The 14,654-nt window shown below is 41.2% G+C and overlaps 1 protein-coding gene across 1 annotated transcript in view; it reads left to right on the top strand.

Moving 5' to 3' along the window:
* Positions 1–14,654, top strand: part of SPTBN1 (spectrin beta, non-erythrocytic 1) — a 76,245-nt gene that overhangs the window by 9,673 nt on the left and 51,918 nt on the right. Inside the window, exon 2 of the mRNA XM_053460211.1 lies at positions 8,184–8,368. Coding sequence (XP_053316186.1) covers positions 8,227–8,368 — 142 coding nt within the window. The 5' untranslated portion in view covers positions 8,184–8,226. The remainder of the gene's footprint in view (positions 1–8,183; positions 8,369–14,654) is intronic.

A 14,654-nucleotide genomic window follows, 5' to 3' on the forward strand; every position in this document is an offset into this window, starting at 1 on the left:
GACGTGTCCTCCGCGCACCAGCTAACAACTGGATCGTGTGATTGCTTTCAATGCAAGCCCTTTCCTGCAGCCATGTGCCGTTCCCCAGACTATCCCGTGCACTTTGGCAGTGGTGCTTATTAGACATTTAAGACATGTCCCCCTTTGATATATAGTGTTTGTCCCCCCCTTTGATGTAGTGTTTGTCCCCCCCTTTTATATATAGTGTTTGTCCCCCCTTTGATATATAGTGTTTGTTGGTACGATGTTTGACAGATCCAGTAGCGTGCCCATACGTATGACGCAGCTGTAGAAGTGTTCAGCTGCTTCTAGAAGGCTCATGCATGCGCGGAAACGTGGCGTTAAACAGAAAGGGAAAAATCACTCGCAGAACAACAATTGTACCGTTCTGCTGGCCAAGTTACCAGCCAAAGGCTTAAACACTTTGATGATCTGCCCCGACAGTCACATTTTCCAGACTTCGCGCCTGTTCTGGAAATAGATGACGCTATCCTGATGTGTATCCTGATAAAGCCAGCGAGCCTCCTCCTTTTATTATAACTTATTAGAATTATAACACTAATATGATTCTATGCTACGTCTTTTGGAGCATGATTGTTATACAATATGTTCTTTCTTTGCGTTTCCACACTTTTGTGTTAAGTTTTGTATATTTTTTGCCCTGGTCAATATGATGGTGAGAGAAGAGGGCTATGAGATTACCGGCTATAAAGTTCTTGTAAGGGTAGACCGTGTACTATTGTCACCCCCACCCAATCTGTACCACAGCTTGGGGGTCTTCGGCTTCCAAGGCACCACTGTCATTTTACGCCATAGCCGTTAAGATTTGTTATATTTGAATAGGCATTGGCCCTGCTACCGTTCCTTGAGTGATCTTAATATTAGAGGCCGCTGACTTAATGGAGGTTTTCATAAATTACATAGCATGATCTGGAACATGTCTGCATCTGTGTTTCAGCACATAGGATTTATATACACGCATACATACATATTGCATATGCGGTAACTATATATTTATATATGTATATAATTATATATACAGTTGTATTTCAAATGTTTCTGTAGCCATGTAATATGGATTTGCCATCTGCTCCTTGGTAATTCTGCTGTTTAAGCTTGGATCGTATCGATAACCGTTGCTTTTACGAAGCTGGGCAGATGTACTTTAATCTTTGAATGTAAAAGCAGGGCGTTCTGTGAAATCATTTTAAAGGAAGCCAAATGGCTAGCAGAGCCCGTTCCACGCCCGATACATTGTATGCATCACGCATTGTGCGTTAATCGCCGATAGTAATTACAGTCATTGGCAGCGAACTCACTGGGGTAGAGTCGACGTTCGGGGGGGGGGGTATAAGAACTAGGAATCCAGGGCAAGTGCTTATTAATTAGACAGATGCCAACGGGAAGGGCATCTCGGAACACGAGTGGCCTCTGGAGCCTAAAGCAGGGCTACAAAATAGTTATCACTGGATTTACAGTAATGCAAGGTCAGTGTTACCACAACAAGAAATCAATATCCATCTATTTGTCCTCCAGTCCTGGCCGTATGCTTTCTGTTTCTCTGGATAACGATCCTGCAGCAATAATCATTGCACCAAAGACAGCTTCCGGAATCAACCATGCTTTAAGAATAACGCACTTACACAAGAATGCTTATAAACGGCCCTGCTGGTCTCCTTCTGTGTCTCTGTCTTATCAGAGAGAGAGCGTTAATTGCCCCTAATGCTTTACCTGATTACATTTATCTGCAAAGGCAGAGTACGATGCTGGATAACGATGCTGGATAACGTTTGGTACAATAGCCGAGATAAGCTGGCAGCGGCAGAGAACGCCTCCTAGCCCCAGCGTAGGAATGTCACGATAATGAATGAAGTTCATGATAACACAAAAGTGGGGGGGGGGGGTGTAAATCCGCGTCCGAACATCTCACACCTTCCAACCGGGAATAGAAAAACCTGCAAAAAAGGGATGCGCTTACTGTGCCGGGGAACGTTTCTGAACGTAAATTGGGGGTTTTCAGCACTTTCACCCGCTATCCTGCAAAGGATTTCCTAAGCAAAATTGCAAATGTTTTGTGTATTTTAGTGCTAATAAACACGGTACTCCTGGTCGTGAAGTATATTGGCCTGTATGTTTAATGATTTTTTATCATGGTTTTCTGTGGAGATTTTTCTTCAGGTTCTGGTAATCTGGTAAAAAGACGATGGCGTTATTTGTTTATTGTTCTGAGTGGTAATAGGGGATCCGACTTGCGGCTTCATTTTTTAACGGACGCCCGATGATAGACGTAGAATAAATGCTCCGTCCAGCGTGTTATTTGTCTTCTGGCTCCTCTGCATCTTGATTGAAGTTTGACCTTTCAGCAAAGTATAAGAAACCCGCTGGTTGCCGCACAATTCTCTTCAGAGCTCAAAGCGGATCTCCCGCTGATTTTTATTTTTTGGGATAAGACTCAAATAAGTTTTCAAAAATATTTTGCCGTTTTTGTACAAAAAAAAAAAGGTGTTTTTTTTTCGGGCTGTATATTAGCTGTTTGTGTGTTCTGACTTAGTTACCTTAGCCTAATTTTGTAGACAAACATCATGACTCATCATACTGCGGAATGGCTCCGTCTTAATCAACCAGCCAGACACCTCTATCGGGAAGTGGACTTCATTAGCATTGCCATAAAGTACCAACTCATTGATTCACCCAAAACATCACATGACGGACAGCAATGGCAGCCGCTAGGTCTGCAGATAGATAAAGGACATTTATTGGAATATGATGAGATGAAGTTTGTTTCAGTGCTAGCCCCGGAGAGCGGCCGAGTGGCCACAGAGCCAGATATTGATGCGCTCAGCAGACATACCAGACTTTGTTGGAAAATACCATGTTAACCCTTTGATATAAAGAGTGCAGTAAACAAGATGTCGGTTGGAGCGCATGCCCTTTTGCGTTCTACGCACCTGAGTTCTCTTTTAACCGTTTGAATCCTTTGTATAATCCTTTCCTTTTGCATTATTTTTAAGCTCTTTCCATTTTTAAATCTCTTCTTGTACCTTTGAGTTTGTATATGTGAGAAGCCGCCGCGTTCTTCTGGTTGCAGTGCTGATCCATGTTAAGCTGGGTGTGTGATTAGGTGAGGATGATAACCAAGAGACAGAACCTTTCTATTTCCTGTAGTGATAACTGTTTCCATGGAAACAGGAGAAAAGCCAGAGCGCTTGCAAACCCTGAAATGTTTAGAAAGGAGGGAAATGAAGTCATAAAAGCTAGTAATTTCTGTGATTAATCCATGCTTAAGGATGGCTTGTAACAGATGCCCTGCGCACCAGAATAAGCTTTATTTTTGTTTCTCGATTTAAGAAAAGGTATCGCTCAGGGACTGTTCTATGTCTTTGGAAAAAAATGCCTGTCGCTCAGACTAGATCGTGTCCTGCCCAGATTAGTTTGCCAACCATCACTTTAGTCCATCCCAAGCCTTCCTTCCCTTTACTCATTCTGCATGACTGCTGGCATCTTATGGATGTCATTTCCATCGCCATGGACACCAAAATTATGTGGGAAAAAAACCCATAAAACAGGGCTTGACAAACTCCAGGTCAACATGGTGACAAGAATCATCATGTTCTGGGCGCTCAGGGGCAACGTGCGAGGACCGTGAGGAAGTAGAAGAGCCGGTGACTTTCTCTAAAGGCAAAAGTTTAAGAAAAGTGTGTATTGGTGTGTGAAAGATGTTAGTGTCTGTATCTTGGTGTGTTAGTGTCGTGGGGGGGGGGGGAAGACTGGCTACTAAATCCAAACCAAATTTATCAACCCCTGCCATAAAATCCACTTTCGGGGGCATTCTCGCAGTCACTGATGTATTTGTGAATATTGAATCGTGTAAGTAATATGTGTCTGGAAGCTGATCTATGGAAGAAACTGCCCTTTTTCCGGTATCCTTGTGTTTTTGTCAGGAGCAATGGCAATAGCTACCAACATCCTCCCATTTCCTAGGAATGCCGACTAACTGAACACGCAAACAGGACCAGATAGAAAGTGGAGTACATTGTGGAGATCCTTCCATGGATTTGGCCACATGCAGTCAGCCGGGTTTTTGGGTGGATTTCCTAGGATTGTGTGTGAATAGCCGCCTGTTTTATTACTGCTTTCCGTAATCGGTGACTGCAGAATGCTTCAGAGCACCGGAACCCACCAGCTGAGAAGCCCCTGCTCGCTGCCGGCTTACTTAGTTAAAATAGGCTTTTATCACCGAGCTCAAGTGCTGAAGTCATCCAGCGGGAAATAACCGGTCCATTAAAGGTATCGACCGGGACGTCGGCTAATGTAGGGAGTCGCGACAGAATCATTCTGTCCGCACTTTGCTTGTCTATAAAATCTGCTCTTTGTGCTGAACATATTTTGACCCCCTGGGCAGCAGATGGGGCAACACATGAGGTATTCGAGGGGTTTCTCCATAAAAACGGAATTCTTTATGGTAAAAAAAAATAATGAACTGATTTTGCCATAAAGTTAAGACGTGAATCGCGTTATTGGGGCTTATATTACAGAGTATCTGGGAAATGACTGATGCACACAATATGCTGTATATATAATATTGTGTGTCAGGTGATGTAGAAAGGAACACGATATGACGTTAATGTGGATTGAAAGTCACTAATTGAACCGTCTCATAAAGGATAACACATCATGGCCCTTCCTGCAGGGAGTATGTACCAGGACCGGCCCTTAATAATCTAGCGAAGTCTTATCGGCCACCGATTAACCGCGCCGTCTGATGAGCGGGGGGGGGGCTTTTGTGTGTCGCTTCAGAATGTGAAGAACTTGTATGTTAAGTAGATTTTCTTGACTATTTTTAGCCCTATTAATTCACTTGCCGTATTTTATAGCCCAGTGACGTCTGTCAGCATGTTGAAGCTATATAAATATATGTAGCCATACTTTGAAATCCTCTCTTTTTTGACGTTACGGTCGACTTACTTTAGTGGGTATTTGTACCTTTTTAATACATTAAGAAGTAAAGATTATTCCTATTGATAAAATTCTTGTGTATAATTGTAAAGTGGTCGTTTCGCTGATGAAAAAGTGATGCTCGACAATTTTTGGAAAATATTTTAAGTTTTCTTGCCATAATGCGGGGTTATTAAAGAGACTAGTTTCCCTGTATCCGTAGCGGTACGTATTCCAATAAAAGAAACGGGTTAGCCCTGATTATAGCCCCTGTTCACATTATATGTAATTATCTTACACATACGCAAACGGTAACTAATCGTGTCCTTGTAGATATTGGGCTGAACTCTATTAAGAGGCCTTTTATAGACCCTCCAGGTGGGCAGTTCCAGCCTATGCCTGTCACCAAGGATAGAACGGCTCCTGAATTCCTGCTGTAAACTTTTGTTTTTGTTATATGGTGATGTCGGTGGATACATCCCTTCCTGACTCCCAAAAACAACAAGCTGATGGCTATTTTTTTTTTCCATCTGGCTCTTAACTTCTGCTCCCAATTGTCCCGATTGGATGTGTACCGGTTCCAGCTGGTGAAATGAACATATGTTTAGACAAGCCTTTGATGACTGTTGGATGCCTAAAGGAAACGTGATGGCATTAAAATACGAGCTAATCACGTCAAATTAAAACTGGGATTATAAGGAGAAAATGTGGACGTGGGCTCTCTTTCGAAGCATTAACACGATTTTGTCTCGGCAGCCCCTGTCTGTCCCTTTAGCTCTGCCTGGAATTTGGAAAAAGTGACCGAATTAATATTTCCACTAGCAGCCTCTCTCTGCCATTTAACCCCCGACGCGCTGTCCTGTACATTCTCATAGACCATTTAAACCAGCGTTGTATACCGTGCCTTGCAAAGCAATAAACAAAATAGCCGATGAAGATGACTTGGTGATGGTAGGATATGCGCTGCTTGTATATTGACAATTACAAAGGCCATAGCGTGTGGGGCCAATGTGCTCGCTATTTAGGGCCCGGCTCCCAGAGCCTGTGTTATTTGGATCCTTGCGTGTTCAATGAAGTCATCGTTTGTTGTGCTGGATCTTGCAAAAGCTTTCAAGGTCTCATAGAGGGTAAGAAGCAGATCTTTTGGTCAATTGTTGCTGTAGCTGGTTATATCCGTGATCGACAACCTTCTGGCATTTCATCTGCTGTTATATGACCCCCATGGTGCTGAGCCAGACAGATAGCTATAGGAATTGTAGACATTTAATTTTTTTGTGTTGCTCCTTGTTTGTTCTCAGATCTGTTTTTCCTATTAATGTTTGAATAGTTTGCGCATGTTCACAGTTCGGTGTGTAAGCTCTCTGAGATATTTCAGTAGATAGTGTAAGCCTACAGTAAGCATATGTGGCCAGCAGGTGGCAGTGCTTAGCCATTTGAGAAGAGATTCTGTACCAGGTCCGCTACCCCCCCTGTCAGTAAAAGGCATCATCTAAACCCTTGTGTGGAATGCTAAGAGGAGTGAATGGCTTTTTCTATTATTTTTATTTTCCTCCTATTTGGGGTTATAGTTTGATTCTCTTCTTCTTTATTTCTTAATACAAAGCACTCTGGCAATAATCAGGTCTGTGTTTGATGTAATAAAGGATGGTTTAACAAGATATATAATAACCCTTTGCAAACATTTCCCTGGACAAAATGAATTGGCAGTTTCAAAGGATTCTGAAGGAAAATTGTCAATTTCATGAAATAAATCATCTGAATACACAAGGAAACGATTTTTTATGCATGAAAAAGAATGCAAAGGCTTTAAAACTTTCATCCGTTATAGGGTGAATTCTAATGACTGGCTCTTAAACACCCAGGTAGACCATTTAACTGACTGCGAAACGGCCTTACAAGTGCCAAGCTTAACACTTTTAGATCTAAATACAGCATTAATGTTCCTAGTACTGATCAATACCCAAAGCCTTCCAAGAAATAATCCACTTATTTCCAGGAACATTCATTTATTAATGACTTGATTATTTGCTGTCTCATTCTTGGAGGTGCTGGAGGTTAGAAATAAGCATGTTGTCAGCATAGAGACGGTGTCGGTATCTAAAGGGGTACGGTTAGTTGCCCAAGAGAGGATGTGCTGAGTAAAGAAAAGCAGAGGCGCCCAGAACCGAGCCGTAAGGGAGAGGAACAAGTGGAACTTCACCTTTAAACGCCGCCCTAAAGCAGTCAGCACGGAGGGGTTTGGGAGCAGGAGATTGCACCCAGATTTACAGATTATACGTGAATAAAAAGGGGTTTATGGCCCCTAAAATATAACATCATGGAAATCTGTGTCTTAGGAGAACTAATAAAAAGTGCGTTGAGGATGTTGAAAAATGCTTTTACTGGGAACAATATGCCATTAAACCATTAAGGTGCCGCCGGCTGGCTAATGAGTCGAGTGGCTTGCTTATTGTAGGCATGATGTTATATGAAAGCCACCAATATAATTCTTGTTTTAAGCTCTGCGTTTATTTTTAGAATTGATGACATTCGGTACTCAGATCGTCGGCTCCTTGTGCTTCCTTTTCTTATCGACTGTTTACAGTCTGTTTTAGATAATTGTGAGAATCACGAGTGGCAACTTCGGGAATGTTTTGGCTCTAATATGACATCATCGTGTGGCATGTATGCAGACGAATTCATTTCCTCTGTATGGTGGAGCTTAAAGAAACAGTCTGTTTTATCTCCCGTTACTGTTAAACGTCAGGTATATGTTTTATGCTGCACTGTGTATGTAAGCGGCCCTTGGGACATGCAGCCTTCACGTGCACTTTAATGTTTATGAACATGTATATATGTGTGTATGTGTATGTATATATAATATATATATATATATATATATTGTATATATATATAATATATGTGTGTGTGTGTATATATATACATACATAGAATTTACGATGTAATATGAATGCTAGCTTGAAATGAAAACAAAGCCCCCATCAGAGATCAGTTGCCTCGCTACATGTGTATGTCCTTCATTTTAGGTTCAGTTCATTTGTGCGGGAAATTTTTCGAGATCTTTCATGTTTTGCTGGCTGTGTGTTTTTGAAAAGTTTATTTAAAGGAATATTGTCTGGTCAGTAAATGAAATTAGAGTCCTCTTCCAAGCTGTTTTCTTAATTGAATTTAAAATGCCTGTGAAATACCCTGTGCCTTCATACCCCTGTTAGAAGCCCTCGCTAACCAAATGATTTGTTGTTCTGCAGATCCGAGTGAACTGAAGCTGATGAGCGGTTAAGGAAGAGCAGAATGACGGCTGTCGCGACTGACTACGACAACATTGAGATCCAACAGCAATACAGCGATGTCAACAATCGCTGGGACGATGAATGGGACAACGAGAACAGCTCTGCCCGGCTGTTTGAACGTTCACGTATCAAAGCTCTAGCAGGTAAGCCAAGTCACCTGAGATAAGTCAGATTAAAATCTGTATCTGTGGAGCAGTAAAACATTGTTGCGGTCCCATTAAGTTGTAGTACAGGATCAGGGAATGAGCTTGCAGGTTGGCTACAGCACTTGCTAAAGCTCCCAAAACCTGGAAAGGTCGTGTGACATACCACGCTAGGGCTTTTAAAGTGGCTTTTTTATTAGTGGTATCAAAATTAGTTTCCAAATGTATGTTATAGTTTTTGCATAATGAATTCAGGTAGCTGCATATTAGTCACGAGTATATGTTCTGTTATCTTGGCACAATCTACTACCCTGACTCCTTTATAACACTACCTTGTGGTAAACAATAGAATAGCTTGGTCCTAATCACATGGACACTGACTAATGTATCGGCAGGACACCCTAAGCATTCTAGTGTTTAATAGTTTAGTATCAAACTGGCATCAACGCATCTGTGAAGCGGCTTATTAAAATAACCATAAAAAGAACTATAATATTCTTTTGGGTGGGGACATTAACTTGGTATTTTTTGGATAATGTGACTGAGCAGCACAAGTGGCCAAAACTCTTGATACCGCCTCCGCTTGTGCCATGGCTTGGGCAAGTTTTTCTTCTGTACTCTGAGGCATAAACGTGGCTCCAGGTCCCAGCCGGGCAGATTATACACTCGCGTTGCTCACAATCTGCAAAGGTTAGTAAATGGGTTGGCAGCCAGGAGGCTGGTGAAGGGTTGGTCATGGAGCCAAACCCTATCCACAGCCTGTCATACGGGGTATATGACTGCCTTAAGTGCCCTGATCTCTCTATTCTGTCACTGACATGAAATGTGTTGAATTGGTCTTGAAATAGTTTGGGTTCCTTCTTGCTCCCCATGTAGAGAATATAACCTACCTTTAAAATGAATTGCTATGCACCTTCATATACCCTTCATGTGCCCTGTAACCCCGCTGCGTTCAGTTTTTTTACCCAATTCTGGTTGGCGTTTTCTGAACAACTCTGCTGTGAAACCTTAAGTGTTTATCTGTGTCCCATATAATCCGCACCATTCATCTGATTATATGTACAGCCTGGTTACTCTAACCACAAGCTCACATGATTGAAATCTGCGTTTTAGAGCAGTTATTTGTCAAGGGCATTGTGGCTGTGCGATTAACTCTATCCCTTCCCTGCAATCTATGCTTGAACGCTGTATTGTGGCTCATATGACAGGATCCAGCCCTTTTCAGCCGTTCCAAGGTTCCCTCTCATGGCAATAAAGGATCTGAACTTTGAAACACGGAGAAGTTTGTACGGGGAATTGTATGTAATGCTTGATAGCTGAGTCTGGTACGCATACGGACAATGTTTCTTCAATAAAGCTGGCCCCCTTTTGGCTTATGAGGTCAGAAATAGGATAGCTCTTCAAATGGTGCAGGTTTTTTTTTTGTTTCTAAACAGAACTATTTGTTAGAAGAAACCCAAAGCTCGCACCGTTTGGACTGCTGTAGGCCTTTATTGGTCTTCATCAGCATCACTATGGTCAATATGATCTTATTCACAAATATAGCATATTTATAATAAAATCAGAACAGGTAACAAGACTAATTCATTTGGTTTGGTGCAAACCTTTTTAACCCCAATTTAATTTTATCCACGATCATTTCTTATTTACAGCAGTGTGCTTCGTGATCCATATCAGCATGGAATGCTTCATAAATCTGTTTTTCTGCGGGAATTCCTGTGTTTTAACATTTATGTTGCTATTTAGCTATGATATTACCGACAGGAAAGCAATCATCGGCTGTATTTTTCTGTATTCTTTCGCATCTGTGATCTATATCAAAATGTGGGGTAACCCATTCTGCAGCATAGTTATCTCTGCCAAGGGGTCCATCTACCACCGAAGGAACTGCACTCCGCTAAATGCCTTTCCAGATGTCTGAGAAGACCAGAAGAGTTTGATCTTAAGCATTCTTTTAGAAGGAACAGATATACTTTTCCTTATCTCATACAATAGAGCTCTCAGGGAGAGGATCCGGTATTGTCAACATTCCCTTAGGTAAAGGAAGCGTGAGGGTGGCCTCCCCAGGCTTTTTCGAAGCCCCTGCTCATGCGTTGGAGAAACCCATTTCCTCAGCCTGACCATCTTTTTATTGAAGTGCTTCCTTCATCCGTCATTCCCAAGGCTGCCAGGATCCCCAGAGATAAACAGGATGCCTTCATGGCCGCTCCCGAACTTCATTGCGCTGCACATCTTTCCGCGATCTCGGAAGAGACTTGGGTTACTCCTCTGATTATCACAAATCCATCTACCATCTGGGGTGGGACAGGGGGATATTTTAGGATTGTGTGTATCCTCTATTCTGTACCAAAAATAGCAAACAACTTGTTTTTACAGTGTCAAACTCCCATCATCTCCAGTCAGCATTTTACTGGACATAGGCTAGCATAATATCATGGGGGGTTGTAGCAATAGTTGGCAAGCTTGATAGTAAAAACACTAAACATAACTGCGTAGACAGAAAAATGATTAGCTGCACCCGGGTACATTAGCGTCCTGTTAATGGGCACTTTATGCAGACTTCACTCGGGAAGTCATTAGTTCAGATCAATCCTGGAGTGAAGGACATGCATTACGGAAGAGAATAGATATTTCATTTTGCATTCTGGTACATAGCAGAACGGCTTTATTGAACACGCACGCATAATTAGGCTCCTGAGTGTAAGAAACGTTCGGCTTTTTGGACCGTTTTGGTTTTCTGATGATTTCTACAAAAATGCTAAAATGTTTAGAGAATTACTCATGGACGCACCTCTATTATCTTCCCAAAGGCTCTTTAAAACCAGTGTACTTAGATATATGAGCTTGATTTATTTGAATTTAATAATAATAGTATGTGCTTATACATGTATATTTTTTGTCCATGTTTTAAGTATTAAGAATATTATTGATTATTATTGAGCCAGTGTTATATTTCTTTGGAAGGAAATGTGTTGGTTTACAGAGAATTACCTTAGCGAAGGATTGAAGGCCACAAGATGCTTTTAAATAATAAACGAGCATGCAGCGCTCCATGAACGAACCAGGTCAACGGAGAAGGACATCCGAAGGATTCACTTGATACAGGAGAGAAACCTAAAACCAGGATAACTATATTAGCAGATGTCCGTCTCAATGTACATTTAATCAGTTTAAGCTCCAGATGTGACTGCTGCGTGGACACTAAACACGGGCTCTGAATTATGCATTTATTAGTGGCTAATTACTTTCCTTCTAAAGCTTTAAAAAAGTTTGAAGGGAAAAATCTCCTAAAAGTAGTAAAGTATGACGCACAATCTGATAACCATATAATATATATATCTGCTTTTTAATCCCAGTGATTGATCAGGATTGTGTTTCACTTGTTTGCAAATGGCAGCATTTTTTAGACAAAAAGTAAAATAAAAATGTTTGCTCTTGGTGAGAAACAATTGCTTTGCCAGGAAAGGGACAATGTAAATGTTAACCCTTTCAGTGTGGAATCCATTGTTCACCTTCTTGGTGATGAAATAGCTGGGAGCAGTAGAATGTACGAAGGGGAAACATTCTGCTGTTTAGGTTTGTGCGGGAGAACATTTTTGACTTAGTTTTGCATCTAATGGGGATAAATCCTTCTGAAACATGGCTTGTTGCCAGTAATTGAGCCACAATACCTCCTTGGACGCTTAATGTACTTTGCAAAACAAGCCTCATTGATTGTCGCCAGCCAGCAGTACGAGGGAGGTCTGGCAGCCGGAGAAAACACGTGATGAACTTGTTGTCTAATTAATAAATGAAAATCAAGTGGTAGAAATGTCTCCTGGCTGGGACACTTTTTTTAAAATCTCTATAACAATGGTTAAAATATGACATCATATTCAGAGCTTCTTTTTCCCATTGGTTTCCTGCCCATTTCTGAATGATGAAAGGTGTCCCTTTGGTGGGCTTGCATCGTACTTCACTCCTCTTTACTACAGAAATGAAGAGCGGCTCGTAAATTGCTAATGGTACTTTTTCAAAACGAGGATACGTGTATGAAGATCTTAAGTTATTGGGGGGGGACACATGGGGTGGTAAAGAAAGCAATTTCCTTGTTGATTTGAAGTAGGAAACAGATGAAAGGAAGCCCTGCAATTGTTTGAGGGAGTCTTAATTCTTGGCTTTGTGAGATCCCATGGTTTCAGTTTTTCTCAGTTCTCCAGCTCCTCGTAGCCTCCGTTCTTGGCATACAGGATATCGAATCTGACCAAACTTACTTGTTTGTGGCGATCCTAAACTTATTTTTGTAGTATTGTGCAAACGAGCTGTACATTAATGCAAAAATCCTTAGACGTGACAAAAATGACACCGCGGGTATCTTAATCACCACACATGCTTACTAAAAATCCTGAGATGTAGGGAGTTGAGTCAGTTGTGTAGTAACAGCTTATTAATACTTCAAAGCCCTTATAATTGGGTATCTCCCACCTTAGAAACTCCTTCTTCCCTGCGGTTTACACATTCACTTTGAGTACAGCTCCATTTACTTTGCTGTCATCACGTGAAAGCATAAGAACTACATTGTAGTTCCCATACTAGTGTATGTGCCCATTACTAAAATGACGTGCCAAGCCTTACCTACACTCACCACCCACCCAACAACCTGTATTCCACCCCTTTATTCACAATGTTAGCCAGCTGAGCCTTCCCTACACTCGCCACCCACCCAACAACCTGTATTCCATGCCTTTATTCATAATGTCAGCCAGCCTCCACAGTAATGCTTACCTCCTATATTCTTCAAAGACCGGAGAATGCTTTGCAGTTCTGTGCCTGCTAACCTCCTGACATATTGTCCGCTTCTAGCAAGCACACGGCACTTGAGGAGCACGTGTGGTTTTCACATGTGACACCAGGAAAATCATACAATTGTTTGCACCCTAAATTGCCTTTCACACAGAGCAAGATCACACTGTGGCAATTTGAAACAAGCTGACACAATTTGGGACCAGCGATTCCCATGGTGACATGACCTTTTATTTATATATATATATAATATTATATACCGTATATATGTCTGTGCTGAACTATTCTTCCACCTTGGGTTTAATTTTCATGAACCATTCTACACTTTGTCTTTTTAGTATAGTTTAGACATATATACATGCACACTTTATTATTATAACGTTAGACTATTATACAGAATAATATAAAAACATAAGAATCTACGGTACGTCATTGGGAACTTGGCCTGATAGTTTAATCAGAGCAGGTTTCTGTTGGGATGTTCCTCAGCAGCCGTCCTAGAGCGGCCAGCATAAAGCTACACTTTCATATAACATAGACTGTTATTTACTACGCTCACAGATATTACATAAAACACTCTCATGCATAAAGCTTGCATGAAATGCGATAAGAAAAATTATAATTTGCCTTTGGGGAAAAATAACATATTTTTGTCTAATTTGAAATCGATGATCTTCGGAATGCAGAGTTAAACAACTGGTTTATTCACAGCGTAAAAATATTACGAATAGAAGAAGCTTTATGTTTTGGGATTCTTTGCACATGAAAGCCTTGTGATTTCCAAGTGAAGAGCCTATTGTACTTGGGTTTTGGGGGGGAAATATATTTAACTTGTGGCGGCTGATTATTTTTGAGGATAGAGGGATGACATAAGGCATTTCTTTTAGAAACGGTGTAAGCATCCAAGGGGCTGCTTGAACATCATGGCAATTGCTGTTGAGCAACAACCGTGTATCTCCATTTTTCTTTTTGTCATACTTGTTGCAATGAGAGGCAAGAAATGTCAATAAGATCCATATGCTTCATTCATACTCCGTACTAGCAAAGGGGAGATGGGTGCTAGTCCGTCCACACACTGATTTGATATTTCTATTGTAACTACATGCATCTGGGGAAAACATTGGGATGACCATGCCAGGAACAGATCACAGAGAACCCTTGAATCCCAGAACACGTGCTCATCAGAAGTGCAAATAAAACCTTGAGGTCCAGAGACCAAGGAGGTGAAACTACAGGTGAATTATGCTCATCATACTTTGACCTCAGTATAGGCAGATGGATGAGAAGATCCTAAAGCCTGATTCATTCTGGGCTTTCAAGTTTCCATCCCTCTAAAACACAGGCAGAATTTCTTACAAGGCTTTCCTCTTTCTGTTTTATTTTCCTTGTGCAGGCGGAAGCCAACTATTTGTAAATAAAGCTTGTGGTGTAAGAAGAATGATCTTACTGTGGTTTTAAAATGTGATTACAGTTTAAATTTCAGTAAATACTGTCTGTTTTCTGA

This window comes from Spea bombifrons, chromosome 3 (genome assembly GCF_027358695.1).
Source record: "Spea bombifrons isolate aSpeBom1 chromosome 3, aSpeBom1.2.pri, whole genome shotgun sequence".
NCBI lineage: Eukaryota > Metazoa > Chordata > Amphibia > Anura > Pelobatidae > Spea > Spea bombifrons.